The 21634-nt window shown below is 44.6% G+C and overlaps 1 protein-coding gene across 1 annotated transcript; it reads left to right on the top strand.

Moving 5' to 3' along the window:
* Positions 1-645: 645 nt before the first annotated feature.
* On the top strand, positions 646-19801 carry LOC146294949 (angiopoietin-2-like). Its single transcript, XM_084695936.1, has 9 exons — positions 646-954; positions 6293-6448; positions 7438-7559; positions 9810-10021; positions 10301-10425; positions 13775-13876; positions 15667-15833; positions 17738-17868; positions 19749-19801. Exons 1-9 carry the CDS (start codon positions 646-648, stop codon positions 19799-19801), a joined length of 1377 nt encoding a protein of 458 aa, XP_084552062.1.
* The last annotated feature ends 1833 nt before the right edge of the window (positions 19802-21634 follow it).

Below are 21634 nucleotides of genomic sequence, written 5' to 3'. Positions count from 1 at the left end.
GAGCCATACACTCTCCAGTAACTTTGAGAGCCCTGCCATTTCAGCCAACATCCCCAAACCAGCCACTCTTCTCCTCCTCCTGTCATCCTCCTGTTCTCCTCCTCCTCCACTCCTCCTCTCAGCTCTCCATCCAGGCAGAACGGACACCACCCACACAGCTGGAGTAAAGGAGGTCGACGGAAAGAAACAACCAGAAGAAAAGAGGAGACCAGAGGCTAGATAAAGTACTTCTCAGCCTGTTTCCTGGACCAACGAAGATCTGCTGGGGGCAAACAGGAAGACATCCCATCTCCCTGCAGCCGTCCAGCCCCAGCAACCGTCTGCCTGTCTGTCTGCCTGTCTGTCTGTCCTGACAGCACACAGCAGGGATGATGGAGCACTGCTGAGTTTTGGGGAAGACTGCTGGATGTATCTGCCACAGGAGAGATACAGGACTAAACTGGAGGATACACAGCAGCCAGACAGAAGCCTGGTGTGTTTTTAACAGATCCAGAGAGAGAAAGAGAACGAGAAAGAGAGCGAGAAAGAGAGAAGAGAGAGAGAACAACTGAGTCAACAGAGACTAAGACAGTAGGTGCACACTCACCGGACACACCTTCCCCACCCCTCAACCCTCACCTCTCCCCCTCCTCCCCCGTGCCCGACATGGGCCTCCCCCTCGCCCTGTCCCTCACCTACCTCGTCTACCTGTCGGCTGTGGTGATTGGTTCAGAGCGGCGCCCATATCGCGTGCAGCATGGCCCCTGCAGCTACACCTTCCTGCTGCCCGAGGTCGACCACTGCTCGCCCCTCAAGGACTTCCAGGTCACCAACTCCCTCCAGAGGGACTCTCCCCCAGCCCCAGGCACAGGCCAACCTGAGGGGGGTGGTGGCCAGCCACGGCCCTCCTGGCACCAGAGAAAGCTTGAGGTCCTGGAGAGCGCTACAGAGAATAACACACTGTGGCTGCAGAAGGTAAGGTACCTCAGGGGCTGGGGGAAGGGGGGGGTGGGTGTATTTGTGTTGGTGTTTGTGTGCTTAGTGCCTTTGTGTACATGTTGGTGCGTGTGTTTGGTTTATGTGTTTGGTGTGTTTGTGTGTGTGTTGGCTAACAATGACTGGTATAGTCTTCTCAAGGGTCTTCTTCTCCTCTGCTCTCTTGTCCTCTCATCTCCTCTCCCTCTCTCCTTCTTCTCTCTCTTTCTATCTCCCTCCATCCTATCCATCTTCTGTCCTTCTCTCCTTACCCCAACTCCTTCCTTCACTCTCTCAATCTCTCCATCCTCTATCTCCCTCCCTCCTTTTCCTCTCTCTCTCACCCTCCTCTCTGCTTCACCCTCTCCTCTTCCAGCAGTCTGTATGATGTAGTGAAAGCCATCATCAAACAGATGATGACTTGATAATGATGACACAGACTTCTCAGTAGAGTTGACAAGGCCTCATCAGTAACGTTTTTTTGTGATCATTTATAATAAACTGGATACTCAGTGTTCTTTTGGCCTTCTGACAATATGCGTATGTGTGTGTGTATGTGTGTGATAGAAAGAGAGAGAGAGAGAGTCTCTATTTAAGACCATTGGGTAGCCAGGAGTTCCTATAGCATGAGAGGAAATACAAGACATTTAGCATATCAGCCAAATATGCATCAGACCATTAAACCAGTAGTGTTCCTCTGTCACACATGCACACACACACACACACACACACACATACACATAGACAGAAACACACACACGCCTCAAAATACTGTTTTAGTTCATTTAAACAAAAACTAGTAATTGAAGGGATTGAAGAGCTTTCACAAGCACAAACCTTGCCTTGCCAATGAACTATCTATTTATATATTTTAACACTTCTGAACAATTCTAGTTCACGGGTCATGTACCTTTACTATGTCTGTGCCATGTGCACTTTATTCTGAACCGGCATGCTGGTACTGTGAGATTGCTGCTGAGTGGACAATAGTGTTTGAGCTGCTAACGTTATCAGGGTGGAGATCAGAGTTTGTCTGTCAACCAGAGACTATCTGATACTCCATCCTGTTGTCTCCTTCTCCCTAAACCTCGACCTTTTCTCCTCTGTCCCTTCTCTCTCTCTCCTTGCTCTCCTTCATCCTGCCCTGTTCCCCTTCATCCTCTCTCCTTCTCTCCTCTCTCTCCATCTCTCTCTTCCTCCCTCCTCTCAGAGAGAGTGCTACCCCACCCTGTCCTCTATTCACAGACGGCTTCTCTGGCAGACATGCTGTTTATCTGACCCACAGCCTGTTCAAAGGCTTTTGTGTTCATGTATTTACATTTTAAAGGCCAACTAAGGGCATTTATCCTAATTTGAGAACTTTCAGAGCTAGTGAAGTGTGTTCTTTTCCTCTCTGCCTTTGTCTTAGTCTCTGTGAGTAGTAAACCATGGTGTTAAATCACAACACTTTCTCTTAAAACAAACGTAAAACCTACCACCCCAGTCTCTTGAGAATACACTGTAAATGGATGATTAGATATTATTTGATGTCTCTCTAGATACCTTTCTGTTTTGTGTTCTAACCCCTTCCTCTATCGCTTCCACTTTTTTCCCTCTTTGGCTCTTCTTTTATTTTCTGTCATCCTTAAATGGATCTCTCTGCTCTCCAACTTTGGTGTTGGTTCATCTCAGTGTTACAGTAAAGATGAAAAATGTGTCTGGTGTTATTCCCTGGTTGGCCTGTCTTAACTCCCTCCCTCCCTCCCACACACACACACACACACACACACACACACACACACACAAAGACACACACAGACACACTCACACATTCACGCACACACATACACCAGCTGTGTCCCTTGTGTGTTGTCAATCTGACATACAGACTGTGAACTGGAAATGAGGCTACCAACAAGCTTCCCCGGGAATTTTCCATAAACACTTGAAGAGTGTGTGTGTATTATATGTGGGTGTGTGTGAAGCTCGTCAAACTAATAGCAAAGTCTTGTATCACCGCAACAGTAGATTACAAGAGGGTAAAACTATGCACCTATCCAGTTAGGGTGTTCCTGCCACCTCTCTCTCTTTCTCCCTTTCTCTCAGTCCCTCAACCAATCTCTCTTTCTCATCTACACTCCTTTCTCTCTCCCTGTCATTCACCTTCACTCAGAACCAGCCAGGCCACCCACCTGGCTCCTTCTCATTGTATCCAGTGTGAGCCTCTCAATGTCTTTCACCACCTGGATGACTGTTTGCATAAATGATTGGTTTTAGCCTGGCGATGGTGGGATTTCTAAACAAACACTGGAGAGCCCCTGTGAGAGGCAGCTTCTGATGGAGCTGGGGACAGTCTGGGCCCCTGGACCTTCTCTTCTTAGGGCTTGAGATAGTGGCCGGGTTTCCCAGATTTGTTAAGAAGCTCTTAACGCTAAGAGCTTCTTACAGTAAGAACGTTCTAAGAGCGCTCTAGAACGTTCTTAGAATGCTTCTAAAAAGCTCGTAGTGTTAAGAGCTTCTTAACGAATCTGGGAAACCCGGCCAGTGACAGTTTGGGGCACCTGGAATGACTATTGTCAGGGTTAGGGACAAGAATAAAACAAGATCTTTCAACACATTGCTGTCTTGCATAGATCCTGTTGCTGTTCATGACCTGCTGTGTAGCTGGGAGAGACTGCTTTCAATCAATAGTGTTATATCTGTGTTCGATTGTGTGTATGTGTGTTTCTAAAATGGGGATAATCTTGGCAATAGTCTTGCTGTACAAATGCAGACACACACATCCAAGACTGCCCCCCCCCCCCCACACACACACTAACACGCACACACACACACACACACACACACACACACACACTAACACACACACACACACACACACTAACACACACACACTAACACCCCAGACACCCACACTCACACACGATCCAGCATGTTACTACAGTGAGTTCTTAAATCAGGGTTGCAATATTCAGTTTTAAGAGTTCCAGATTATTTTAGTAGTGTTCCCAGAACACATCATTGTGGGATTGTTCCATCCTCCCCCACACCCCCCATGTGGTGTGCTTTGCTCCCCCCAGCAGCTGTGTGAGTGTGTGTGTGTGGTCTCTGATGTGTTAATTGTTGGTAGAGTTAATTGTATCCTGCATTATAGTCTGGAGATTAAGGAGATTTAAGTGGCCAGCTTTGTTCATATAATAATTAAGTTAATTTCATTAAGACCATATTTCTTTTAAACTAGCTAAATGTACTAAAAGCTTTTAACTCTCTCTTTCTGTCTTTACTCAACGAAACTCTCTCTCACACACACACACACACACACCCACACACACACACACACACACACACACACACACACACACACACACACACACACACACACAACACACACACACACACACACAGTTGCAAACTCCCTTGTCTGTGTAACTCTTACAGATAGAGAACAATGATCCTATTGACTCAGCAAATGAAGACATCAAGTGGTGGATATCATCTAAGCTGATTTACACCTCTGCTATCCATTTATATTCCTTCTCAGACAGCATTCTTTGTGGGCCTAATGCTTGAGATTTACACACACACACACACACACACACACGTGTGTTTTCATACAGACACACACACAGAGGATCTACTAGCTGGCTGTGTTTCTGACAGCAGAGGAGGGAGTTTGTATTGACCTCAGGGAGTGAACTACATCATGTACTGTGATGGAGACACGCTGGGCTGTGTTCTGATATCTGTGGAAGAGAAAGAGGGAGGAGGGAGAGAGATATAGAGATAGAGAGGGAGAGAGAGAGAGAGAGAAAAAGAGCGAAAGAGTGAGGGAGACAAAGACAGAGAGGGAGAGAAAGATTGAGAGTGACAGAAAGATGAATAGAGGAAGAGAGGGAGAGAAAGACAGATATATTCCTCCCTTTTGAGGGTTGAAGGCAGAGGGTAATCCACTACTACTGTAATCTCTTCTCCCAGCTCTGCTCATCATGTATTTCTTTCCTGTTCAGATGTCTCTATACATCACAGTAGCAAGGATATATTTAGGTTTACAGAGAGTGAGAGACAAAAAAAGTGAGAGACAGAGAGAAAAAGAACAAGATAGTGAGAAAGAGAGAGAAAGAAAGAAAGACAGAAATAAATAAATTATAGAGCCAGAAATCACTCCAAAGTCAACAATTTTATGCTGATTTATCTTTATTTTTTCTTGTCCTTATAAGGTATTTGATTGAAAACTGAAGGCGCACTAGTGGCCGGTGTCTATTGTGCTTATAACTACGCTTCTCAGAATAATACAGTTTATTGTGAAAACCAATAATCATAGCATTGTTTGAATACACTCACCCCTCATTGCTGTGGCTACCCACCTATTAGCAGAATTATTCTGAAGAATGTTCTCCTTTTAGACTAAATTTGTACATCTTCTCTTCAGAGACATAAATATGGATGTGTACCTTACAATACCCAGCCATGATTTATTGCTAAGTTCCAAGCAGCTCCTGCTAGGGTGAATTCCGTAACTCAGAAATGGAAACGTTTGAACAAAAACACCAGAGAGTGACGTGTGGATTAGTCTAGCATGTTCTGTTCTCACAAAGTAGCCACATCAATACATAAATCTGTTTATGGCCCTGAGACGGATGGGCCTCTATTTTTACTACTCCTATAAAGTACAACGGGTTTTGGATGGATTGAAGTATGTATGTTTGTGTGTTTTCTACATTAGGTGTGTGTGTGTGTGTGATTGTATTGTGTCTGTGTCCATTGTGTCGTGTATTGTGTCCTCCAAGCCACTCCAGGATAAAGCAATCAAGTGCAATATGAAAGGTAATTAATGAACTCCAACTCCCACGTGCACTTGCACCAGCAGGACACACGTGTGGAATGCTGTGCTTCCTTACTGTGTTTTCAGAAGAGGGATTATGAATACAGTTAGATAGAGCAGGGATGAATTACAGTTCAGATTATATTTTGCCAACTGAACCTCCACAGGCAAAATGTGACTAACTCAGCAGGAGCTTAGTAGCTCCTCTGCAACAAGGACCAGGCAGGGATGACAGGGATGTGTATGTGGGGCTCCTGGGTGGGTTACAAATCCTACTCATCCCAACAAGGTCATGTTCCATCCTGCAGTGTTTTGCAGTGTACAGTGTGTTGTGGGTTCGAGTTCCACACCCCACTGCTGGTTCCACTCCTGCATTACTGTGTACATTTCCTCATGGGTTCGAGTCCCACACCCACAAGTCAATAGGCTAATGTAAATGGAATGTATAGGTTTAGATAAGTTATTGAATGCAAATGTTAAGATAATGGTAATGGAATGTAAAGATTTGGATAAAAGTCCTGTGTCTCTTGTGAGCAGCTAGAGAACTACATCCAGGAAAACGTGCGTTCCAGGATGGAGGAGATGAAGAGGAACGCCGTCCACACCCAGACGGCGGCCATGTTGGAAATGGGAACCAACCTCTTGAGCCAATCAGCTGAGCAGACCCGCAAACTGACGGATGTGGAGACCCAGGTCAGCCAATAACAAGCAGCCAAGTGGAAAATAGTTTGGTCTTGTAACTGTATTATTGTTACTGACCTCTTAGTAGCTAATGGTTAGGTAACGTTAGCAACTGTAGCTTAAGTGTAAGAAACAACTCTAAAAAGCTTACAGCTTGCTAATTATACATCAACTGATTCTAGTGTGGAAATTAGAGTTAAAATGATCAACAAAGTGTTAATTTTAGTAGCTAACAATTGCTAAAATTATAGCAACTTCAATACTCAAACTGCCTACGAGGAAGTTATCATATTTTAGCAAGACTTTAAAGTCACAAGTTAAATTGAATCTGATGGGTTATGCACTCTGGGAAAAGGCTAGACAAAAGTTCAGGTCAACAGTTTGTGACCGTCTCTTTGTAACAGGTGATATTTGGGCTGAGTAAACTCTGATTGACGTTCTAGGTCAAGCTAGGTGACTGACAACTAGCCAGTTCAAACACAAGTCCCCACAGTACCACAACACAGATGTGGCTGTAGATATGCCATGGCTGTTATTACAGATTGTTTTAATCCCTCACAATTCTCATCCTTTGTAGCTTTAGCATCCTTCTCTCTCACTCTCCTTTTGTTAGCTGTCCCTGTAGTGATGCATGATGAGGCAACCAGAGCAAATATTTGTCTTTTAGCTGTTTATTTCAAAACACAGGTGGATTGACGTGTCAGCCTTCTCTTTTCACTGTCGATAAAATCCAGCTCCCTATCCACCTATTGAACTGTTCATCTATCTATCCCTCCTTCAACTATCCTCTGTTTTTTCTCGTTCCCTCCTTTCGTCCTCTTTCATCCATCCATCCATACATACATCTTCTCAACCTCCACCCTTCCCTGTTCTTCTTTCTCTCTATCCATCTCTTACTCCCTCCATTTATACCTCCCTCCCATAATATATTCATCTCTCTATCCCTCTCTTCCTTCTTCCATACCTCCATACCTCTCTCCCTCCATCCCTCCCTCTTGTAGGTGTTGAACCAAACCAGCAGGCTGGAGATCCAGCTGTTGGAGTACTCTCTGTTCACCAGCCGCCTGGAGAACCACATCCTGCTGCAGACCCAGGAGATCTCACGACTCAACCTCAAAAACAAGTAAACGTTTGTGTGCGTGTGTCTGCATAGGTGTGTGACTATGTGTGTTTCTGCGTATGTGTGTGTATCTGCACAGTGTGAAGAGAGTATGTGAACTGTGTGTTTGGATGTATGTATTTTTGTGTTGGTGTACTCTCGCAAACCCTTTATTGGAGTGCAAATTCCTTTTATTCCTTTATGTGTATATTCTCACCTGTGTGTGTGTATACATTTTTACCTGTGCTTGTGTGTGTGTATTCTCAGTTGTGTTTTTTTGTGTTCTTACTTGTGTGTGTGCGTTATATATTCGTGTGTCTACATTCTCACCTGTGTGTGTCTGTATTCTCATATGTGCATGTGTGTGTGTATACTTGCCTGTGTATGCGTGTGTGTTTGTGTGTGTAGAGAATGTATATACAATGTCTGTCTATCTGCTTGTTTAACATCCTAGCCTCCCGGCCAACAGTTGCCCATCTGGGTCTGTTTGACCCTTCGCCCCCACCGTACATGCTTACACCAGGTTCATGATGCGTCAGTAGATGGTGGACAAAGAGAAAGGAGATTACTTGCAAGAGAAAGAAGAAGAGAAGAGGAGGAGAGGGAAGAGGAAGGAAAAGAGAAAGAAGAGGATGAATGAAGAAGAGGAATGAATCTCTGGTTGCTTTTCAGAGGGGCTACTGTTGTAGCCTCGGGGGTCTGTGAGTGAGCTTTGATCCACCGCCCACTCAACAAGAAGAGTTTTTTCAACAATTGACATGCTAATCTGTGAGAAATGTTCTGGTAATGTACTACCAGAACATGTGGCCCTATCCCTTCCCAAGGCTGAGAGAGAGAGACAGAAGACAGAGATAAAGAGAGAGAGACGGAGTAAGAGGGTGAGAAAGGAGGAGAGAGAGAGAGAGAGAGAGAGAGAGAGAGAGAGAGAGAGAGAGAGAGAGAGAGAGAGAGAGAGAGAGAGAGAGAGAGAGAGAGAGGAAGAAAGAAGGAGAGAGAGAGAGCGGGCAAGAGAGAGATGTCATGTTAAAAGTCTGTAACGTTCTAATGAGCAAAATGCTTTCCCATCTTCAAGCGTCTTGAGAAAAAGTCAAAGACATGCTTCACTCAGAATCTAAAAAAAAAAAAAAAAACACGATCCTCTTTAAACAATTGAAACCTTCCTGGATCATGACATCATCTCCCCCTCACCCTCGTCCAATCACAAGTCAGCACATGCCGTGCTTCACGGTGGATTGGCTGGCCAAGTGTTCTTACACAAAGACAATGTGAAATAAAAGTGCCATTGAGATCGATATTCACAGAGACAAGTGTCCTCGGGGGGTGTGAGCAGAAATGTGTGTGTGTGTGTGTGTGTGTGTGTGTGTAGCGGTGAGAGATGGAGGGAACATGTTGGAGAGCGTGGCGATGGAGCGGAATGCTGGGAAGTAGCTTGTCCAATCAGGGCGGCTGGATTGTTTCAATAAATGATGGCCGCAGTGTCGTTAGTCACAGCTATAAAGATCAGGACGGGGATTTATGATGTTCATTTGCAGCTAGCAATAACATGCACACACATACACACAGACACACACATACACGTGCACAGAAACACACACACACTGTATAAACCCAATCTCTCTTCGTCTCCATTCACAATGTAATTCTCTCTCTCTCTCACACACACACACACACACACACACACACACACACACACACACACACACACAAAGACGGTGGCCGGTCATATCCCTGCCTCTGGGTGGTGATTGAGAGCCTGCTCTGCAAGTCCATCTGCAGACACTACTGCTGTACAGGTGTTTCTGTGGTGTTGAACCAATGAGACTCTACCCTCCCTCCATCACTCAGCCATCTTCTCCATCCAGGCTGGGTGCTCATTCTATTGTGTGCCCTGTGCTGCAAAATGGAAATGGATAAACGACAAGGTTTCCTTTAGCCTTCATCTCCTCTCCTCTTTTCACTCCATCACTTCTCTTGTTTGCTTTACTGTGTCCTCTCCTCTATTCTGTTCTCCTAATTGTCTTTCTCTCTCATTCCCACTCCTCTCCAATCCTCCCTCTTCTCCTCAATCCCCACTTCTCTAATTATCTTTACTCTCCTCTCCTCTCTCCTATCTCCACCACCTACTCCTCTCCTTTACTGCTTCTTCCTCTTTTTGCTTCTTTCTTCTGACCTCACACCTCTCCAATTCCCTCTCCTCTTCACTCCTCAATCCCCACTCCTCTCCAATTCTCACCCCCCTCCCCCGCACCTGCACACCCCCCGTGTGTCCCCCAGTCTCCTTGAGCAGAGGGTCTCCTCCCTGGAGGCCAGGCACCAGAGGGAGCAGCAGGACCTGATGGAGCTGGTGGAGAGGCAGAGCTGGCTGGTGGGGCAGCTGCAGACTGGGCTGGGGGCTTCCAGCCACAACAGCAGCCTGCTGCAGAGACAGCAGGCCTCCCTCACAGACACTGTGCAGCAGCTCCTGGCTCTGGTCACACACTGCAACGGTGAGACTCTGGGCTGGGGATGTGTGGAGGTCGAGGAATCAAGCTGTTCTAACTTCAAACACGCTGCTTATGAATATGTTCAATCTTGTTAGATCTAAACATGATTAAAAGAGTTCAGGTGCACAAATGACTTACAGTAAATTGATGTGAACATTATATTGTATACAGTATATCAACATTACTTTTACATGATTTACTAAAAGTCATTCGTCATTTCTGAAGTTACTAAGGTTGATTTTTGCTGATGTGTTGATCAGAATGTGAATGTTGTTGTTCTAGAAATCTCCAGCCCTCCTATAGAGGAGGGGTCCAGTCTGAGGGACTGTGCTGAGCTCTTCAGGTCAGGGGTCACAGAGAGCGGCGTCTACAGCATACGGCTCCCCAACTCCACACGCACCATCAAGGTCAGAGGTCAATCTTGGGCCCAAACTTTTAGTCTTTGACATAAATACACTGTATTTGTATATACTGTATCAATATATCTATCTATCAATATATTGCTAAATCGATATATCAATCAATATACTGATCGATAGATAAATAGATGGAATAGATGGATGGATGACTCACACATCCGACAATCTCATGGTGGAGGTGATAAAGGTCATACCTTATTCAAATAAACTATTTGTGATTCCTATTTAAATCTTCAGGAGGCTACTGAGTCACAGCAACTTTATTGAACTCCTGACAAAGGGAATCATGTTGTTAACATACTGTGCAACCAAATGTCGTTCCTTCTTTGATATCAGTTTGGCCACATTTGTCTTTCTTTTACCTGAAAACATGTAAAATTTTTCTTGACTTTTTGATAACCTTTTACAGTTTTTTACAATCGCTATGACAGTTTTTTCAATACCTTTAACAATTTTTCTAAACTCTTAACGCAACAACACACCTACCACACACAATTGGCAAAACTGTTAATTTCATACTCAAAATCACACATTGTAAACTAAGCTCAAACACTAATTGTCATAACACAAAAATATACTAAAAATGACACCATGTCTACCAAACACTAACACACGTTCTCTTTTCACAGTAACATTTAGTCAATCATAGCACAATGTCATAAAAAACACTAACATCAGATGGAATTACAGAAACTGCATTCATTTATGCAGGTATGTGTCAGGTCTCACAGTATATGGATTATAGATTGTGTTTGCAATGCAGTTTTTTTTTAAGCCTCTACATTTTTGTTTTGTTGGGTTTAGAAAATGCATGCATTTTGTTTCTTTTGCTGCAGAAATTCAGAACAAAAAATGAATGACGATGTCAGAATAGCTTTATAGAATGTATGGTTACTGTATTGAAAAAAAAGAAGCCAGAAACATAATTGCTGCAGTAAAGGCTTCATTTGCAACAGGACATTACTGCAAGAAATATGCAATATAGCTGCCATTTACAGTATTACCCTAGCTCTGGCCTTTCTCTGAGCGCCACCTCACATTCTAACTCCTCTCCCTTGCCCTTGTCCCACTCTTCTCCCTTGTCCTGGTACTTGTCTTCCTCTCCTCCGTGCAGGTATTACTATACTGTATTCTTACTTTCTTCGTGTTTCTCTATATTGTTTTTTTTCCACACAAGATCAGCACAAAGAGCTCCACTTTGCAGTATATGTACCATATAGTCATGCGATTGAAAGAACCTCAACACCATAGTGTTTCCTAGTTGGGAATCAACTGTAATTTACAGTATTTGCATAACTTCAACCAGCTTTTTCTCAGTAGCAATGGAATAAAATACAGGGGATATATTTGTGTTTCAATTCACAATATGAACAGCTGTTCACTTTGACTTTAGCCAATAAATTAGGTTTTGAACATAGTGTTATCTGTTCTGACAAACAGTGTTAAAGCATTGGTAAATTGGTCCGTAAAAATCGATTGTTTTGGTCTTGGTGGAGCTTGTGTGTAAAAGAAGTTCAAGCATTAAAAATTTGTGTTTACTCTATGCATTTTGTGTCAAAGCAACAAGAAATGTGTTAATTGTATGGCCAACACAGGCGGATGTTCTGCTAACTGTGTCAAGAGTTTAGAAAACTTGTTAAAGGTATTGAAAAAACTGTCATAGCGATTGAAAAAAACTGTAACAACTTCTGTTCAACTCCAAGTTGTTTTTCCACTTTACACATGCAGTACTACAACTCTCAATATCTCAAGCATTTCATTGTCTAGAAGACACTGTCACTCTGTGTATTTGATGAATACAATAGTTTGCGCCGTTGACCTTCAAATGCGTAGGAAAAGCAATACCTCAAAACAAATACTTTCAAGCCATCAAGAACACAGTCGGAACAGAGTTTTTCCACTAACAGGTATTTCACAGTCAGAGATGCAGATCATTTCACCACCCAGGAGATTGATTCATTCACTGTTGCATGTGAGTCCTGAGAGAGACTGAGATGTAGCTCTATTTTCCCCACTGGGCAACATTTCTCTGTCTGCCTGAGAGTTGAATAGCTGTGATTCATTAGTGTTCGTCCTTCCAAACACATCTACATAGGATGAATGTGTAATCAGGTTGAACAGAAAACATACAGTGATCGTTTGGGTGACTGAAGACAGGATTTCTCTCTCTCTCTCTTCCTCTCTTTCTATCTCTCCTTCCCCCTCTTTCTTTCATTCTCTCTTTCTCTCTCCTCTCTCTGGGATCATAACAGGCTGTTGGTTTTCACACCTGGGTCATATCAGTGTAGGACACCCTCGGGTGTACACTCCCCTCTCTCCCTTTTCTCTCTTTTCTCCAAGACTTACCAAACTTGTTCCAAGTTCAGGAAACTTCTCTCCATGATGTCACCCCTGGTGCCTCTCACTCTCCACCTTCACACTTCAAAGAAGGTGTTGTCTCAGATTAGCAGATCAAGATACACATTCTCAACTACTATGAAGAGTGCATTCATCATCAGTTGTCACTTTTAGCCAGGCGCGTTGCTAGACATAAAGCTAGACTGGGGCACAGGCCCCTGCTCACTATACAAACACTTCAGGGACGCAAGTTTGATACCAGCTTTGATAGGGACATCAATAGCTAATGTGAGCATGCGGCAGCGATCGAGACCATTTTTCCCCAGAATATATTATATCATATATTTTTGGCCTGTAATATATCGGAATCATGTTATTATGTTTGAGTTGTCCTTTTATTTAGAAACCTTTTTTCGTTTCGTTTTCTTAGCCTACCTCAATCCTGACTTGGGTGCCGATACCTCACATTAGTGAGCAGGTGGTGAAGAGGAGAGAAAAGGCTCTGATAGAAATGAGCGTCAGCTGAGCTCGCTCTGATTCGAAAAGAATACAGAATGACCACTAGACCATCCCTCGAGCCCCGACAATGTTTAGCCAGCACTACCTGAAGTGTGCCTGTATGCTAGCTTATCATACTTAGATAGTGAAACAGATATTTTCTAGATTGCTTTAGTGAGGACCCCCAATCACAGACACATCGTTATTTGTGTCATCTACAGCGTTTAGAGGTCTTAAGGAGTGTGTTTTCAACTCTGCAGGTGTTTACAGGTCTAACCAGGAGTGTGTTCACCTCTGCAGGTGTTAACAGGTCTAACCAGGAGTGTGTTCACCTCTGCAGGTGTTAACAGGTCTAACCAGGAGTGTGTTCACCTCTGCAGGTGTTAAGAGGTCTAACCAGGAGTGTGTTCACCTCTGCAGGTGTTAACAGGTCTAACCAGGAGTGTGTTCACCTCTGCAGGTGTTTACAGGTCTAACCAGGAATGTGTTCTCACCCTCACAGGTGTTTTGTGACATGAAGACGAGAGGAGGAGGCTGGACGGTTCTACAGCATCGCAAAGACGGATCAGTGGACTTCCATCGTGGCTGGAAGGACTACAAAACTGTACGTTTACAAGGACTACAAAACACTTTATGATACATGGTATATTTTAAAATATATAATATTATGTATTATAAAACTCTGTTTTGGCTAATCACAAAACAACAGTGCACAAGACATGTAAAACAGTACATTTGAAAATAATCTAAGGAGTGTTATTCAGAAGGATTCACAATAGAGTACATCAGAGATGTATTGCCATGGAAATACAGAGACAACAATTACGACATGCAACAACTGGGGGCATGTCAAGAATGTTTCCACAGGCTTCAAACACTTCAGATTGAATCACAAGAGCATCATTAGAGCACAGCACAGTATCAGAGACTGAACACAGCAGAGTATCAGAGTATCAGTATCAGTGTGTGTGTGTGTGTGTGTGTGTGTATGTGTGTGTGTGTGTATGTATGTGTGTATGTGTGTGTGTGTATGTGTGTGTGTGTGTGTGTGTGTGTGTGTGGGCGTGGGATACTGACAGGCCCACGATCCCCAGTGACCTGTGGTTGTTTTGATTGGCCGCCCGTGTGTGTTCCTCCCTCCACACTCCCTGTTTATACACCTGCTCTGTCCTCCCTGTCTGTCCTGCCCCTCCCCTCCTCACACACACACACACACACACACATACAGTACATACACACACATCTTTCATAATGATATATATTTGGCCGTGGCAGTGCAGTGAGAGGGCAGGGGCTCTGGTGATGCTGGATATCGGTTGGTTGATGTTGCGTGTTGATGTTCAGCTAACGTTTAGCCAAGGTTGCTCTCTGCTGTGTGTGTGTCAGTTGTTATGGACAATAATTCTGAAGACACTGTGCACTCAAAATTCCGGATTAATACAAATTATTCAGTCAATACTGTGAAATACTTATCAGAGTACTCTGAGACAGATCTACTGAAGGACACATAACGCAAATGTCGTTCAGCCGAGTGATAAAGACCTTCCAGATTAGATAAATTCAAACAAAACTTTATACCAACGTAACCATCATCAAAATACAAACATAATACAATAACACCAAGCCACCTGTCCATGTATCAGATGGGATCACAATTAGCGTTCGCCCAAACAGTCTCACAAGTCCTGATGCCCAACCTAATTTCAGATTTCATTTATAAAGGACTTCTCTGGAATTGGTCAAGCATCTCCCTAGGCATCAGCCAATCAATCAATATAGACATTGGATAACTTCTTCTCCACAATGGATGTCTTATTAGGTAAAGGTAATCCAGCATCTTCACATCAACATATTCCCAAAAACTTGTTAACTCTTAAATCACCTACACTTCATGTCTTCGGATTTCACCCCCTGGTCAAACTACCCCATTGTATCAAGAATCTTGGATAGAAGGCCGTAAAAAATTCCCACCCATCCCCAAGGGTCAACTGTCCCACAAGGTGGTCAGCACCTTAGGTCAAACAAACGTTCCTCCTAATCTTTCACCCCCTCTTGACTTAACTCCTTGTCTGTAAACTGTAAACTATTCCCAGGATATTCCATAACAATCAACACAGGAACTTACAGTTCAACCACAATTAAAACACATTCATTTCAGATTTAACTTTTTGTGTTACATCTTGGCATCTGTCATGTTTGTCTGAGCTCTTTCTGTATGATCTGTCTTTTTCTTCAATTATATCTCTCTCCTTCATTCCCTTTTCTTTCTGTCTTTCTCCCTCTCTCTCCCTGTCTCACACACACACAAACAGATTCTGTGTGACACTAGATGTCTCCCGTATGTCTTTATGCAGGCTCAGTTTGTCCCTCCTCTCTCCTTGTCCCTATCCCCAGGGTTTTGGGGACCCCTCTGGAGAGTACTGGCTGGGGAATGATGTCATCCACCATGTGACCATCTCCCAGGAGTACAGTCTGCATGTCCTGCTGCAGGATGGAGAGGGGAACCAAGCCTACTCACACTACGACCACTTCTACATAAATGGAGAGGACAAGAACTACAGGTACCAGAATGTAACTGAGCTTTGCAATCTGTTACTGCAGAGTGGTGAAATGGTTGAGTCTATGGTCTTACATGTTGGAGGGACTGTGGCAGGTAATGTGTTAATGTACGTGATAAAGAGAGAGAGAATCCTCCTCTGCAAACATAATGCATTCACATCTCAATGTGGGAAAGTCTTGCTGTTATTGTTTATGTTTTTTATGGCTAACATAACAAATTATATCTTCAAACTGTCAAAAGCACATCTTTACAAGTGTCTGATTGTACAAATTACGTGTAAAAGAATCACATTGATTAAATATATTGATCAGTACTGAACAATCTACAGTTTAACAATTGCCACTATGCCATAATTTCATGCAGGCATTAAAGACCTGGGAGGAGCAATTCAGTGAGGGATCCCCTCCTCAAGAGACGGTTGGTGAAAGAAAAGAGCAGAACACAGGCTTAACATAGTCATACAGCAGGGAAGTGTCAATGGGTTTTGAAACACCCAAATCCATTGTTCAACTTGGTAGATGTGGGAAGGGACTAGGAAACTCGATGTTGCCCGTCTTGGAGACTGGTTTCCGGTTGGCGACCAGGTCTAGCTTTGGCAGACCGACGACCAGGCAGGTGCTGACAGCTCAAACCCCCCACACCACAAGGGATGTGTGTGTGTGTGGGGGGGGGGGGGCAGAGAGGGGAGAGCAGGGATTAGAGAATGCCAGGAGCAGCTAACAGTTACAGTCATATTAGAATGAGATCCCCACTGGTCAAGTGTGGACTAGTGCAGCAATTTAGCAGAGCAAAAAAGGGTATTAGATGCAGCCCTAGACTCTTAAGTCAGCGCCAGTCCCCTCGGTTGGGACATGAAATCTGTTCCAGGGGAAAGAACTCTAAAATAAGTTACATTTATACGAATAAGGATGAGAATGCCCCGTCCCCCGTCTTCACCCACCAGTAACAGAAACTGTAACAGTAACAACATACAGTAACAGGTTGACTTTATTTGTAAAATCTAGATGGGGCAACATGAACATATAGAAGCTTTAATTGTTATTTAAAAGTTACATGTGATACATATACAGACAAACCCACACTTCAGATTTACATAGAAAGTACATTACATTTAGCAGACGCTCTTATCCAGAGCGACTTACGGTAAGTAGAGGGACATTCCCCCCAAGGCAAGTAGGGTGAAGTGCCTTGCTCAAGGACACATCGTCATTTGGCACGGCTGGGAATCGAGCCAACAACCTTCTGATTAATAGTCCGACTCCCTAACCGCTCAGCCATTTGATCCCCAAGTACATACACACATACTTTAGCAGTCATAGTACGCTTAGCAGTCTGAACAATAACGTTTTTAACCTAATTATGAATGTCGAAACAGTATCAGCCTCCTTAATTGAGACAGGTAATTTGTTCCAGAGAAGAGGTGCTCTATATGAGAACACCCTGCCTCCAGCAGTTTTTTAAAAATTAATTTTGGGAACCACCAGATAGCTGGCATCTTGAGATCTAAGTGTCCTTACGGGGTGATAGGGTGCAAGGGGACCAGAGAGGTGAAGTGGAGCCAAACCATGCAGAGATTTGTAGGTTAGTAATAGAACTTTGAAATCAGCTCTGGCTTGGATCGGGAGCCAGTGTAAAGAGACGAGAGTAGATGTTATGTGATCAAACTTTCTGGTTCTAGTCAATAATCTAGCAGCAGCATTTTGCACCCGCTGTAACATTTTCAAGTAGGTAATTGGGAGGCCGGAGAACAACACATTACAGTATACCAGTCGGAATGTAACAAATGCATGGATTAGTTGTAATGTAATGTTACCCACTCTCTCCACCCTTCCTCCCTCCTTCCTCATCCCATCATTCTTGTCCTCCTCCCTCCTTCCCTCCCTCTCCTCCTCTTCTCTCTGCCAGCCTCCATACCCAGGGCTTCAGTGGCACAGCGGGCAAGACCAGCAGTCTGACCCACCCTGGTACCCCGTTCAGCACCAAGGACAGGGACAACGACAGCTGCAGCTGTAAGTGTGCCCAGATGGCATCAGGAGGTAAGGACCATTGGTTGATTTTAAACCCACTTTTCTTCTATCTCTTTATCCCTCTATCCTTCTATATCTCTATCCCTCCTCCCCACTATCCAGTAAGACTTCTATCTCACTCACTTTATATCCATCCATCCCTATTGATCTATTCCTCTATTGCTCAATCTCTGTATCCTTCCATCTCTATCCCAACCATCCTTCTGTCTCTCTAAGTCTCTATTCCTCCATCTCTCTATTCTCCTACCTTTCAAATCTATCTCTCGATCTCCCTATACCTCTATGCATCTATCTCTCTTTCTTTCTATCCCTCTATAGCTTTCCATCCTCAATTCATGCTTCTCTTCACTATAACCCATTCTATTTCACTCTGATTATCTGCTAACCATCCATTCTGGAAGTAAGAGGGGATGAGAAGCCAGGTGTAGCAGTGAATGAGGAGTGGAGATGCACAGTAGACCGTAAGAACACACAGTTGTTTCTGGTTATTAGTGAAAGTCTCCCCTTTTTTATTCTTCTTTGGTTCTTCAACATAACTTTCCTATAGTTTGAATGGTTTGAACAAGTCTCTGAAGGCTGCCAGCTGCACTGCAGAGAGATTCTCATACGTTTATTTACTTTCCAAAGCAGAATTATTTTTAATAAAAAAGTTATTAAATAATGTTTGGGTTTGGAGTGGTCCACTGTTGTGTGCACTGTTACAGTTTCTCTGCCGTCATGGTTACATAGAACACGTGTAGCAATCCCAGCAGCACCATTAGAGGACCTCATGATGGTCTCAGCAAGACCTTCTCCAACCTGCCTTCCCCCAATTTAGTGGTATGCATTATGCCTTATCTCAACCAGAATACTTGACCTGGTAATCGGCTACTAAATTCCCGAAAATGTTAACCTCTGATTGGTTTACATACAAATAATTAATTGGATATTTATGCATTGTAAAAACATAACCTTTCCACATACAGTAAAGACACCTGATATACTGCACATCACACCAAGCTGGCCCTCCCTGTTTCTCTGGGTTGATGTAGCACTCCTTATTGCTGGGGTTATTTGTAGGGCTGATGGTGTGTGTGAGTGGGATTCCCCCGTTACAAGAGAACCTAGAACCTCGCCTGACAATTTATCTTCTCGGCCATGTCACGAACCCGGCTCAGTGGTTGTGACAAAACAAAGGGGAACACATGCGAGAGGACTATCTGCTGTGGTAATTTATTAAAGAATACTAATTTAACAGAAATTAAGTGTGTCATGATTGTTAGCAGTGTTGAAGTGTGTATTAACAAAAGTCAAAAAGGTTGCCACAACGCAAAACAAAACTTGCTGCCGACAAAAAGAAGTCTCCTCTCTCTGCTTTGACGTCCTTTTAAAGGGGAAAAGACACACCAGCCCAGGTGTATCCACTTAACGGCTGAGGAGCAGGAGGCCGTCACAGCCAAAGATAGTTGAAGAGGAGGAGGACAGGAACAAGGGGGAGAATGGAGGAACGCATGCAGAACATCGAGGGAAGAGAAACCAAGGGAGGGAAGAAGAGATGAGCCAAGGGGAGGAAGAGAGGAATGAGGTGGAGGAAGATGAGGAGGAGAAGGAAGAGGAGGAGGAGGGGAGCAATATCCTCAGTGTGAACATGACAGCTTCTACATGCTGCTCTTCTTCCACAGATGGTTCACTAAAGGCTATGGAGGGTGAGACAGAAAGAGAGACAGCATTATAGTGAAACTTAGATGAAAGCGACCACTGTCTTGGTATGTGTGTGTGTGTGTGTCTTGGACAGTGTGTTGTCAACCACACTGAGACAGAAGATTCAGTCAGCAGGGTACTGTCTCTGGTAGTGGCTGGGTCGACCTGAGGTCTCTCTGATGCTCCTCTGTGGGTTGTGCACTCTGCAGACATGATGGAGCTTCTTCCTCCTAGGAGGGAGAGGGAGAAGAGGAGGCCCTAGAGGAGGGGGCAGCACAGGCGTCTTGGTCTCCCCTTGGCTGCCAGCCTTGGATGGTGGACTCCGCTGGCCAGAACCGGTGAGAGATGGAACAATCCTGGACAACTAGCACTCAGACAGGAAGACCCCGCTCCCTGCAGGTGTAGCACCTCCAGACACGGCCTCCAGACACGGCCTCCAGACACGGCCTCCAGACACGGCCTCCAGACACGGCCTCCAGACACGGCCTCCAGACACGGCCTCCAGACACGGCCTCCAGACACGGCCTCCAGACACGGCCTCCAGACACGGCCTCCAGACACGGCCTCCAGACACGGCCTCCAGACACGGCCTCCAGACACGGCCTCCAGACACGGCCTCCAGACACGGCCTCCAAACAGCCTCGGGGTTGAGCAGGTGTTGCCTGGGTGGTGAAGGTGGTGATGCGGTTGGTGGGCTGGACGAACCAGAGCCTGCTGTGTCTTCCTGGACTCTTGCTCGACCATCATTTTTCTGTTACCTGGAAGTTCCAGCGTCTGGATGAAGTGATCAATGTAGTTCTGCTGCTTCTGCTTCTCCAGGTAGGTGATATCATCTTCCAGCGTCAGCGTGGTGAGGACAGTCACCGGAGCAGCCCTCAGGGTTAATGGGGTGATTTGTGTCACCAGTTGAGAGAGGAGGTCCTGCATGGGGCCCAGGTCCTGGTCTGGCTGGGTGTGGGATTGAAGCAGGCGTGCTAGGGAGCTGTCCATCTTCCTCATCTGACCTGAGCTCACTCAGATCCTTCTGGGCTGGGTAGCGGTCTCAGGTGCCCTCATGCTCCACCATGTGAGGTAATCACACTGAGACCTGTATGTGTAGCACAGCCAGATCAGAGGGGTCAGACACAGGAAGTCAGGTTTGCATGGCTGGGCATTTAAGGTACAGTGAAAAACTAAAAGGAAAACTCTGATTGTAGTCGTTGGAGGTTCTTCTGCCTCTGGAAGCTTCTCTGGGATGTCACTGCCTATTCCTGCACTGTGGACACAGAAAGAACAGGTTAGTGCATGTTGACATTGTGTGATGCTGCACACAAGCTATCACTCCTCTGCCCTCAGTCAGTGTTCTCTCCCTCTGAGCTGCTGTGGCTCTGCTTTTGTAGGCAGTGACTGATGAGGGAATGAGGTGCAGCTGTGCTGTCCCTCATTATGAGGAGTGGGGAACTTGAGGGGTGCTGAACTTGGAGAGCTTAGGTGCTGGGTTGGGGCGCTGTCCCTGGTGCTGAAGGTGCCACAGGTCCATGGATTGCCACAGTGTGTGAGAGGTTGAGAGACACCAGAATGGAGTGGGAGAGGAATCATTTATTAACTCCTTTTTCACTAAGAAAAAGCTGCCAGCATAACACAAACTCTTGTCTTGCTTTAAATATAAAACTGATTAAAATTAGCTACTTGTTTTAGATCATTGGCTAGCAGTAGAGGTCTGTGAGACCCTCCAAGGATATGTCTCCCCAGACTATCTGATGTTGCAGGCAGCACAACGTTCACCACGGCGTCTCCAGACTGTTTCACGTCTGTCACGTGCTCAGTGTGAAGCTGCTCTACTCTGTGAAGAGAACGGGGCACCACTGAAGGACCTGCTGATTCTTTCTATTTCATTTACACCAAAACCCTGATTCACAAGCTCTTAGGCTTCCTAACGGGACAGATTGATATCCCTAAAGTTGAATGTACTTGGTGTTGATACTGTTCATAATGTCTGTGAGGGTTACGTGTTCCCTTCATGTTTTGAGTAGTGTAAATCACTCTAAAGTACTTTTACTTTAAAGCGATTCAAATCAATGGATCATTTTTTAGTTTGATTGATTGGACTGATTTT

The sequence above is a fragment of the Hypomesus nipponensis genome, chromosome 4, assembly GCF_054491055.1.
Source record: "Hypomesus nipponensis isolate SF chromosome 4, ASM5449105v1, whole genome shotgun sequence".
Lineage (NCBI taxonomy): Eukaryota > Metazoa > Chordata > Actinopteri > Osmeriformes > Osmeridae > Hypomesus > Hypomesus nipponensis.
Note: the sequence above shows the minus strand (reverse complement) of the source record. Positions and strands in the feature narration are given on the sequence as shown.